This window comes from Pterocles gutturalis, unplaced genomic scaffold, assembly GCF_000699245.1.
Source record: "Pterocles gutturalis isolate BGI_N339 unplaced genomic scaffold, ASM69924v1 scaffold32202, whole genome shotgun sequence".
NCBI lineage: Eukaryota > Metazoa > Chordata > Aves > Pterocliformes > Pteroclidae > Pterocles > Pterocles gutturalis.
In genome coordinates, this window is record NW_010113806.1 from 3,933 (window position 1) to 15,809 (window position 11,877).

The following is an 11,877-nucleotide window of genomic DNA, read 5'->3' on the forward strand; positions in this document are numbered from 1 at the left end:
TTCTTCCCCCCACCTGTTTTGCAGGTACCTCAGGAAGTAGCTACAGCATGCTGTCACAGTTGCATAAAAACCATCACACAACTTTACGCTCACCCAGCAGGGCTAGATTCAGCTTCCAACTAAAGAGACCTTGAAAATACTATCCAGTGAACCTCAGTACTATTTTATTAATAATGGATTGAATAGCTGTGATTTAGAAGGTTAGGCAATTTATTTTTTACCAGTCACCACATCAGGTATATACTTCTAAACATTCTGGAACTGTTTTGCACTCATGAGGTTGATCCATAATTTGTTGTAACAAACAGACATAATATGCAAGCATCACCACTCTTTGCTATGCATTTGAAAAAGGAAGGAGGATAGTTCATTAGAATGCATGAGGTGATTCTCAATAGTTACATCTGAATGTTACAGCTGCAAGGCTTTATAAACTCAATAGTAAAGTTGCTTTGAATGCCTACTATTTATTGAACTGTAGAAAACTTCCTCTAGGGAAGATTTTGATTTCATGTTCATTTTAAGCTCCAGAAGAGGAGCAAAGCAACTGCTCTTAAACTCACTTTACCTGATTTTGAGATAGTGGAGGATCATGACTAAACGTCAGTCCTGCTTTAATGAGAGAAGTTAAAGCTTCTGCTCCCCATTCTCTCATTCTGGAGTTTGGATGCTGACAGACCTGAAAACACAGCAATGTTTTGTTTAAAGTCACTTCTATTTAATCAAGATTTGAACACAGGTAATATATAAAAAATAGGTATTTCAATTATATTAGAATTTGAGTACAATATTATATTTTTTTAACAACAATACAATAAATCTCTACATGATAAAATTAGGTTTAATAGCAAAAAAAATTTTATAATTTGGACAGACATACCTTCTGAATAAGGAAGCAAAAGGAAGCAGTGAAAGACACAGAAGGAAACATAATGAAAACCACAGCAGTTCAAGCCAATACATTTTCCAAAATGAATATACTAACTGCTAATTCAGATAATGATTTACTAAAAAGCACCAAACAACTCTTGAATTAATGCCTGAAACTCTCAGGTTTAACTTAGTCTCAAGCTACTACAAAATTAAAAGTTTCATCTTTCATGCACTGCTTAACATAATCAAGTGAAGAAGCATGACAGTAGCCAACATAGAAAGTGTCTGCTGTCCTATATTCTCAAATACAAAAAGTAACTACATAGTGAATGTAAAATAAGCTTTACACTCCATTGTATCAAAAACTTCACAAAACAATAGCGAACACTATTTCAAGCTTAAGTTTCAAATGCACGTCTTCATTTCTGTCTCCTAATTATCTAAACCTAATAGTTTTGCTAATTGTTTCTTTAGAACAGAAAAATTAAAAATATTGCGCAAATCCATTGCATAGATACCTATTATGAACTGTACTTCCAAACCCTCAAACAAATAAGGTAAGTCTACAGTTTCATTGACCTCTACATTCAGAGGGCTGGGGCACCTCCCATACAAGGACAGGCTGGAAGATTTGTAGCTTTTCAGCCTAGAGAAAAGAAGGCTCCAGGGAGACCTTACAGCAGCCTTCCAGTACTTAAAGGGGGCCTACAGGAGAGATGGGGAGGCACTCTTTATCCAGGAGCGTAGCAATAGGACAAGGGGTAACAGTGTTAAGCTGAAAGAAGGTAGACTTAGATTAGATATTAGGAAGAAATTTTTCACTGTGAGGGTGGTGAGTCACTGGAACAGGTTGCCCAGAGAAGTCGTGGATGCCCCATCCCTGGAGGTGTTCAAGGCCAGGCTGGATGAGACTTTGAACAACCTGGTCTAGTGGAGGGTGTCCCTGCCCATGGCAGGGGGTTGGAATTAGATGATCTTTGAGGTCCCTTCCAACCCAAACCATTCTATGATAATTATTTCCCTTCCAGTCCTAGCTCAGATAGTGTAAGAATCCAGAATCAAAGTCCAAGGCAGGATCATAAGGAAGGCTGATGGTTTTCGTTGGTGGACCATTCAACTATCAGCCACTAGCCAAACTGAAAAGAAGGATGATGCAGAACGGCTAGCTTACTGTTAAAAATGTAGACAAGAAACAGCTACTCTCCTGAAGGACTTTATTTTTGTTATCTTAGATAAAAAAAAAAAAAAAAAAAAAAAAGGGAATTTGAACTACTTCATAATGCTCTGAATGTGACCAGATAATCAGTTCCAGAGAGAGGAATAAATTCTTCCCTCAGGTTGTGTTTAATTGAATCTGCAGGTGGTGTTTTGGTGTTTTCTCCTTCCCTATTGTACCTTGATGACTTAAGTTTAAAAGGAAAAAGACAGTACTTTAAAAGAAATTGAAACAGAATGTGTATTTCCTACAAAACAGTGGCTAATACCCACAATAGATAACAGAATGAAACTGCCTGCTTACTAGGTAGAAACACAGTCTCAAGATGTGGACGGTGAATATTGTCTTGGGGGGCGAAAAAAAGACAAGGGAAAGATGCCTATGTCTTAAGTCTCTACACCTCTAAGCATACAAATTTCTTCTCATAGATAAAAGATTATGTGGAGATGATCTCTGTAAGTCAGGTTAGAGATGGACAATCCCTAATTCTGTTTGAAATAATGCACTGGTTCTAAGGAAGTTTCTGATAATTTCAGGAAAATGAGGAAGAAAAACCTTCTCCTTTACCCACTTTAAATCTAACCCTGTTCTTGCATTTCATCCTTGTACATGTCTGTACAGAGAATTAAAACTTTACAATTACATTCCATCACCTGTTTTTAGTTTCAAACAAAATTGTAATTTTTTTTTTTACTTGATTGAGTGTATTTTTCATGTTTAAGTTAAAATACTTAAGAAACTGAAATAGGATTATTACACTTATTTTTATATTTGTACAGTAGTCTCTTAATGACACCATTCAAAATGTTAGCATAAACACTTTAAAAACAAACCAACCCTTTGTCAATAAATGTAATGGCTTCAATTTATTTGGTAAGGACACAAAAACATATCTTAAATTCTTCCTATATATTTGTACTACGTAAATCCAAAGTGAAACCTGTTTATGTTACCTTAATTATAACACATATATGAATGATAATAAACTGAAAAATTTAAACGTTGCTGTGTTTAAATATACAAAGAGTGATGGCACAATAAGATAAGATAATAATAATAAGATATTAAAATACTGGAATTTAAATATACAAATTCTCTTTTAAATTCAAATTGTGATGCATTCAAGTTGCAAAAACAAAGAGCATAAACCAAAACATGTAAATACAGTTTAGATTTCTTTGAAAAATTACACTTTAAAATTTTTTTTTTAATGATCTTTACTAATACAAACTGAGATCTAGTACAACTGACAAAAGCAATTAGTTACCTCCAGAAGATGACCGGTCAGAGGTCTCCAAAGAATCTCAATCCTGTGCATGTTAACTAGCCCTGTTTCCAGTAATTTAGCAACAGCAAAAAGCGATGGTTCCTTAATAAAACAGAATTTGAACACATGACTTTGAGGTAACACAGATAATGTCAGAGACTTTTGCTACACTATACTTTATAAATTAAGGTGCAACTAATCTCACTGAAGTACTGTGTTTCGTAGGCTGTGAAGGGTGTCACAACAGTTTAGGTACACGGCTTAGAAGTTTCCACAGCATCTGCAGTACTTCATGAGAAGCCACAAGGGGGTAGCAACAGCATACCATGAAGAATACTGCTTTCATAATTTTTCACATAGTTTCCTCCAAGCACTGATATCCCTTTCAAAACTCTCATTTTTACATAGGCCTCCCTCCAACCAGATTCATAGCAAACCAGATTTTACTAGCAAAATAGCCTTTTTCCCATCACATCTTTTAAAGTTAAAATTATATATGAACAAACACTACAGAATATTTTATTTAAGAATCCTCTTATGGTTTGTCTTCCATCAGCTTCGTAAATGCCCTGCAGGAATAAGATAAGCTTCCCATTCACCAAATACATATGCAGATATTTGTGATAAGCTTCTTTTATTTTTTTTTTAAATCAACATCTAGTCAAAATTACTGTTGCACAGGAATTATTCTCTGTTCCCAGTTCTGCTGATTTCTTATTTTCATTTTCAACTGACTTTAAAAAAAAAACCACCTCTGCTTATTTTAATTCATTCTCTGTTGCTGTAATTGTCAAATATTATAAAGCATATTTTCTGTCATCATTATCTTTAGCATAATAGATCAAGGAAAAACTTTCAGAAACTCTCCCCTGGGATTAGATTATGACTCAGAGAATATATTCTCAATCCTACTCAGTCACAGGGTCTTTAACCTTTCTGGGCTAAAGGTTGTTTACCAAGGCTGACAGGGATACTATAATTTTCCCAAGTAAATACGAATTATCAGGGTTTTTTTTTTTAATATCTAAATTGTCAGACTTTTCCTGAAGTATATTATAAAATAAAAGTGGAATTAAAATAAGCACCTCACAGAACACACTGTGCTATTCAGAATTTCTAACCTCTGAAATTACAAGGGCTTTTAAAAGTTTTATCCACCACAATCTGACTAATGGAAACACATGGCATTCCTTAGTTAACAAAAAACAAAGCAGGAACACAAAGAGAATGCTCAGAGAATTCAGTAACTGTATGAACCATTATAAACAAGACATTCTCTAGTTCATAATTTATTTTTTACTGTGGAGTATCAAATGTATCGCTGTTTTAATATTAGAAGCAGTCAGCTAAAGGATAAATATGCAAGTCTTCTGCCTGTTTCACAAAACATCTAAAAAGAAAACAAAGAACTCTCTTTATACCTTATTGTTTCCATAGGCCATATCCATGGCTTCCAGAGACAATGAGCAAAGGGCATTTATTAAGTGATGTAAAGACACATCGTCAAGGTACCTGAAAAATAATATCCATTAAAACACCACCAAGTTTGATATACACACATTATTTTAATTATAAGATAAGGTTTCTTACTGTGAGCTTTCAAAAAGCCTTGAAAGTATGTTGGATATAACCGGCAGGTCAGTCATAACTGCTGTAGTCAGAACCTTAAAAAAGGGACAGAAATGTGTCATAGATTGCAATAGAAAATACTGTGTAATCATAAACTGTAAAACGAACAATCACACTTACTGTGCTGGGCCCTTCTACAGCTCTTCCGGGTTTTAATGCACCCCCAACACCAGGCTTCAGTCCCAGAATCCACACAAGATGCTGAAATACAGAAGAATCATTTTCAGCAAAAGCTTTCCAGGCAGAGATGAAATTAACATTGTACTCGAGCTAGCCATCAGCCTTCTAGCCAAACAGAATTCAAGGTAAATGATACAGTACTTACTCAAGGCAATTCAAAGTACACCATGAGTAGAATCAAAGCTTCTTCTATTGCTCACACAAAAACTGAAAATCAAATTATGGCAAAAAAGTAAGGCATAAAAGCAAGGCATAAATATTTCCTGTTATACCTGAAGAGTGGCCAGGACAAGTTGCCACGACGTACCGAGAACAGCTCCATGGCAGTGAGCTAAGTTGAGTAATGTCCTCATACACTGGATATTTTTTGAAGTCAGCTAAAAAAATCCAACAAAACGACCACACAATTTTTATTATCCTACAGTAATAGTGTTTCTAGGAAACTTGCACATTTTTTACCAAATAGAGTAAAGATTACATTTTGTTTGCAGTGGAGCAATGTATCTTTTTTAGAGTAGTTGCTCAGTATCTCTCCTTCTCTCAGTCTTATCTTGCTGGGGTTCAATACAAGTTGATCACTGCCCTCTCCTCCCAGTTTCACATAATTATCAAAGACACAAGGTCAAGCACTCCAGTTTTAAGTGCATCTTCTCCAAAAAATCAAAGTCTATCTTAAAAAAACCATAAGTGAACCTTCACACCCAGGCACGTAACAGATCTGAGACCTGAGGTTTTTCAAATGGAACGGATGGGAGCTACTGAGCTAAGAGTCAGATAAAAAAAAAGAATAAGTCTTCTTTACAGTTAGAGAACTTCATTGTCCAGGGCTGTTCCAAATGAAAAGCCCAGGATAATATTTCAGATGACCATTATTTGTAAGAATACTGTTTATCTGTTGCCTATTTTTGAGACACACTGAGATGTGGAAAGAAGCAGTTAAGCAAGATGAGATCACTTACAAGATGTACTTACCATTACTGTTCCCTGTGGCTGAAGAGCTAAGGGTTGCCCTACTGCTACAACTTGCTGATGAGACTCACTTGAGGGACTGATCATTTGAACATTCTGTCCCTGGATGGAATATGCTAGAGGAAAATTTAAACAAAAAAAATCTAAATTTAAAATCCAGTACTTACTTGTAGGATCAATCATCTCCTGGCAAACACACTCCAGATAATTTTTTCACAGTATTAGCTTTAAGGTAGCTCACTTTGGGACCTTCAGTTATATTTTGATTATTATGTCATTGCCTTAAAGGAGCCAGTAATTACTCCCTCTCACCAACTGTTAGATATTGCTTGCAATAAATTAATACATTTTATATCGAGACTGAAATATTTATGCTAAAATATGAGCATTAGACTATGTCTCAACTCAGTTCTCTATGGTAATTTGTGTAAATGCTATCCCTGTGTGCTATCATTGTACTAGTGCACTTGCAAAACAAAGGTGTCATAAATGCTATGTCATGATGTTTTTCCAATACAGGGCTTCAGGACACCTGTTTCATAACTCCGTAAAAAGAGGAGTAACCTATACAAACTAACTTAAGTTCACTGCTTCATTTCCATAGAGTTTCATGTAGCTCAGTCACAAACATATGATCTAACAATGCACTTAGCTTGTGGGCTGGCGTAAAGGCGCTGGACTTTGTTCCCAGACTAAGGTATTTCTGTTTTATATTAAGACTTCTAATATTAGATCCATCTGCATATTTACCAGGTGGTTGTATTTCTCGGAACATAATTCATTTTCAAAATCAGAAACAGAGTACATCCTCAACTGGCATATCCACAAATTACAACGTTCTCTCAGGATGTGAGAAGCATCAGTTCAACTTCTTGTAAGCTGAACAGAGCACAGAACCTAAGATCTTCCGTTTATGTACTAAGTACTAACATCACTAGACAACTCTAGAAAAGACTGTAGCACACCACAAATGAAGGATGTTCTAGCCACCTCTTAAGTATCTGAGTCACCTAGAGACCTTTTCAGAATTTGAATGCCTTAATTACAAATCCTAACTGATCTTTAGGATGAGAGACAGATCTCCTTAGAATATGAACTTCTGACATATGCTAAGCATTGAGGAAGTTTTAGGTTAACTACAATGATACCCAGCAGATGCTACAAGGCTAGCCAGTTCTGGAAAACAGGTGGTCTAGACCCTGAGTATTCTAACATAATTTATTATAGCCAAATACTATAGCAGCATATCTTTACAATCACAATCTGAGAAAATCTGGGAGGACAACACATGGAAACACAATTAAAGAAAACCTATGTACTTACATTTGCTGGACAGAGCTGCAGTTGTGCTGTTTAACACAGTAAGGGCATAGTGAGGAGGCAAGGATCCTTTGCAAATGGCAGTGATAAAGGCATCTCTTGATGTTACAAGACCCAGTCTTCCACAAAGTGCAGCCATGGTCAATTCTGCTTTTAGAATATTTTCAGTGGCAGCTTCATCAGTGCTGAAAGAGTACACATCATTTACCAAGAATAATCCACGGCACAGAAGCAGGCAGCTAACCAAAACTGAAAGCAATGAGAACATATACTTTAAACTTGTCAACACTATAAATAAGAAAAGCAAGTATAACCAACCACCAAATTCTTCAGAATCATTTCCTATAAAATTGGTCTTTAGTTCTCAATGACTTGGCAAATGAGACTATGACGAGGCCTTTAACACTAATTTCAGAAAATGGTATTTGATAACAAAATACTCTTTGAAAGAGACAATTAAGTTACCCAAGTTATTACCCACTAAACAGCTTTTCTACTTCAAAGGCTGCGTAGTATTAAGAAGTACCAAGACATTATTCAGTCTCTTATCAACAGTAATCAGGACATGGGTAGAATCACTTCAATGTGTTGAAATATTCAGTCAAAGTAAAAAGAAATAAAAATTATTTAAATAGTTAAAATGCAAGCCTTTTAAAATGTAATTAATTGTTCTATATTGAAATGCATTAAAGCTTGATGCTAGACTACTGGATACTTCTGTGTTGTTTACTCTTAACAGATGCCTTACTCACCTAACTATCACTAACCCACAAACCTGTCTGCTCAGGTGCCATGAACAGTGCTCTCTCATACAACTGTCAACTCGATTGGTATCAAAAGTCAGTTCAAAATAAAGCTGGGAATGTAATATTTGAAAAATCAAGAGAAATGAAAGACCAAATACCTTGCATCAAGTAGGAGGGATAAAGCAGCCAGGAGACCACACCAACAAGCGTTCACCATTTCTTCCCAGACAGCTCTGCTAACTTCAAACACATATACTTGTTTATAGCAGAAACACAATATTTTACTTAATAACTTTCAATCATATCACAATTTCAAGCATATCACAAGCTTGCTACTGCACCTTTTAAAGTGTGTTTTTATATGTATGTTTACACACACATATACATGTATACAAAAAACACACACACCAGTACCATTTAAAGTACTATTTAAAGAGTTGCATTTAAAGTAACATTGCTAAAGTAAAAAATGTCACCCAAGCAATGCTTTAGAGAAAGCAAAGCTTATTTTAAATTACACCAAAAAAATCTTACAAAGGTATATATAACTATTTGTAATCTTTGTCTGTAAGAATGAACATTCAGAAGTGCATAAATGCGGGACAAGAAACTCACTGAAATTCTGAACTGAAGGAAAAATAGGCTCCCCTGGTATTTATAATTCATTTTTTTTCAATTTCTTTCATTTAATAGGAGAAAAATACAGCTCTAAGAGACCTATAATCTGCCCGTGTCATTTCCACACCTCCCCCCCTGTACCACGCCTTGCCGAGACCCTGGGCTCAGACGGCGTCCCCTGCAGCACCATGGAGAGCTCTGCACCCCCGCGGCCAGGGGCAGAGGGCAGGACAAAGCCCCGTCCTCTCCCGGCACAAACCTAAGCACTATGGTCTCTGCTACCTGGTACACGAGCCAAAATCACAATTGAGAGCCAAGTCTTTCCGCACTTACATGTACAGACTCCTCCTATGTTGCACTAATAGAAATCTCAGTTCCTATTACTTCTGCTTTTAAAGAAGTTCTTCCCTAACTACTTCCATCTTATTTAAAATCTCTGCATTAAAGCATTCATCTCTTTATCTTCTCACGAGAAATACATTTTTCTTTTAATGTGGTTGTAACTGTCATATTTCTCTGTCAGGTTGTCTCTTGTGACCTTGGATCTCAGTGTTAAGCAGAAGTAAGGTCATAGGAAGGCAAAATAGTAGTTCTGGAGAAGAGAACACCTGTTATCTCTCCCTCGCATCCCACATAAATACATGTAAACCAATATTAACACACCACAAGGAGTCTATGGCTAACATGCTATAGGACAGAAGCAGTACATCAAGTATTTTTTTTATTTTTAAGAGACTACTGCAATTCTGTTACAAAAATAAAAACAAAAACCAAAAACCCACTTGATTAAATCAAGTTTTTATATACCTGTCCTGGTTTCAGCTGGGACAGAGATAACTTTCTCCCTAGTAGCTAGTAAGAGCCTCTGTTTTGGATTTGTGCTGAGAAGGGTGATAACATACTGATGTTTATAGTTGCTGCCAGGACAGTCAAGGACTTTTCAGCTTCTCTGCTGTGCCAGTGTCTGAAGGTGCAGGAGAAGCTGTGAGGGAGCACAGCCCACAATTACTGGCTTAGGATTCAATGTTAAGTTTAGGATTGAGACCCAAATTGGCCAATTATATATTCCACACCATGCACATCATGCCCAGTATATTAGGCGGGGCTATCTGGAAGTTCTCGCTCGGGATTGTCTCTGTCTTAGGGTCTCCCTACTCTCCCAGGGTCATCTCTTGCTCTTTTGGATGCTCGGGCTCTTATCTCTTTTCCAGGATTGCGGTTACAGGACTCTCTCTGATCCAGGATCATTAGCTGGGAACGGGCTGACCCTTGCTCACTGGGTGGTGAGCAGTTTACTATGTATCACTCATACTATTATTATTATCATTATTATTTTCCCTTTTATTGTAGTTATTAAATTGCTCTTATCTGAACCCAGGAGTCTCTTCTCCCGTTACCCCTTTAATTCTCTCCCTCATCTCCAGCAGGGAGGAGGGTGAGACTGCAGCTCCATGGTGTCTGGCTGCCAGCCAGGTCAAACTACAACAATATGATTTAGAACAATACATTTAAGAAATAAAGCATGAACTATTTCAATCCTGCTCTATGCAAAAATGCTGTATTTTACATAGTGTTTGCATTTTCAAATACCTAGTTCTTTCTCTGATTGGTCAGATACAGACTGCAAGTCTTGCTGGTCTGAAGACTGTGCTGGGAATGAAGTTGTCTCTGTCGTGGTTTGACTGACTGTTTCTGCCTCTCCCAGCTCTCCTTCAATCATGGTAGTGATACCACGAACAAGATCCATTAAACAGTGAAACGCCACCGACATGGCATAGCCTTCAGGAATCGTAGGAGGCTCTACTTTGTCCAGCATTTCCAAACTGGAAAATTGAAAGCATGACAAGTAAATGTGTAACAATACTACTGTGATTAAAAATGATACTAAAAACCAAGATTCCAAACAAATGTTAAGTACAAACAGGCCCCAAATACCACCCTACAAGATTTATAGCAACTCAAGAAAACATACTTCTGATTAAGGCATTAAGTAAAAGAGCAAATGAGTCACTAAATAAAATAGTAAATGAAAGGGTACAAACCCTGAGTACAGTATTTAAATCTACAACTAAATATTTTTTAAAAATTAACACATATAAGCAAGCATCACTGAATGAATCATCCTACTTTTATTATTATTTTGCTTAAAGCCACTGCAACGGAACCTATTCGGAAGAACACAAGTACATAGTAACAGCAGAGGATATAGGTCAGAAAGTGATGACAGTGTGACTACAGTTATAATAAATTGAGAAAAAGTCAGACATTCCATTATCCTTATCTTTGAGTCCATATGACTGGAAAACCCTGTCTAGATCATGTATGGCCAAATATTCAGCACCTACATCCATATGTAAATAAGGGAAGTTATTTGTACAAAGAGGAAATGTCTATGTGATTCATTGATGAATACCATGCAATTAAAACATTACTATGCTGGAACTGCAGCCTCACTGCTGCTTTTCTTCATATTTTACCTTAAAATCACATAACGAACTGAGTTACAAATCCAACAGGAAACAGATTGTAGCTGCCACAGCAGCAGTGTCTACACAAGGAGAGACAGTCTGTTACAAAAAATGTCTACTACCCCAACCGCTACTATTTCACGACTTGTTCTACAAACTGCTCTTGAAAAAAGCTAGGCATTCCAGCTGTACAACATACTAAAGACACTTTTATACTGTAGTGTCACCACTCTTCTGCACAAAGGATCTTCCTTCTCCCAGACATGTAAGATTTCAGTTATTACCTCTAATTTCCTGAAGATGTATGCCTTAGATATCTGGGGGCACAGGCAGTATAGATAAATCAAACAGTCAACATTTCACCCTCTATCTACAAATAAGTATGTACGTATCTATACGGCTCTAATTAAAATTATTAATGAGTTTTATAGTTACAACGTACCTGTGAGGTAGAGGCTATGTATTCTTAGTTTTAAAGACAGGAAAGTAAACTACAGAATAAATTCAATGAGTTGTTACAGTTACATGGGACTGCCCTCGAAAAATCTTAAATAGTCTTTGTCTACTCCTCTGTCCTGGGTCCAGCTGGGA

The 11,877-nt window shown here is 36.5% G+C and overlaps 1 protein-coding gene across 1 annotated transcript in view; it reads right to left on the bottom strand.

Annotated features, from left to right (window-relative positions):
* Positions 1-10,641, bottom strand: part of LOC104462631 (protein MON2 homolog) — a gene marked incomplete at both ends in the record, with an annotated part of 14,299 nt that extends 3,658 nt beyond the window's left edge. The window contains 11 exons of the mRNA XM_010074639.1: positions 569-679; positions 2,645-2,647; positions 3,357-3,458; positions 4,778-4,868; positions 4,947-5,020; positions 5,106-5,186; positions 5,438-5,542; positions 6,138-6,250; positions 7,458-7,639; positions 8,359-8,440; positions 10,409-10,641. Of these exons, the coding sequence (XP_010072941.1) occupies positions 569-679; positions 2,645-2,647; positions 3,357-3,458; positions 4,778-4,868; positions 4,947-5,020; positions 5,106-5,186; positions 5,438-5,542; positions 6,138-6,250; positions 7,458-7,639; positions 8,359-8,440; positions 10,409-10,641 (1,177 nt within the window). The remainder of the gene's footprint in view (positions 1-568; positions 680-2,644; positions 2,648-3,356; positions 3,459-4,777; positions 4,869-4,946; positions 5,021-5,105; positions 5,187-5,437; positions 5,543-6,137; positions 6,251-7,457; positions 7,640-8,358; positions 8,441-10,408) is intronic.
* Positions 10,642-11,877: the final 1,236 nt, after the last annotated feature.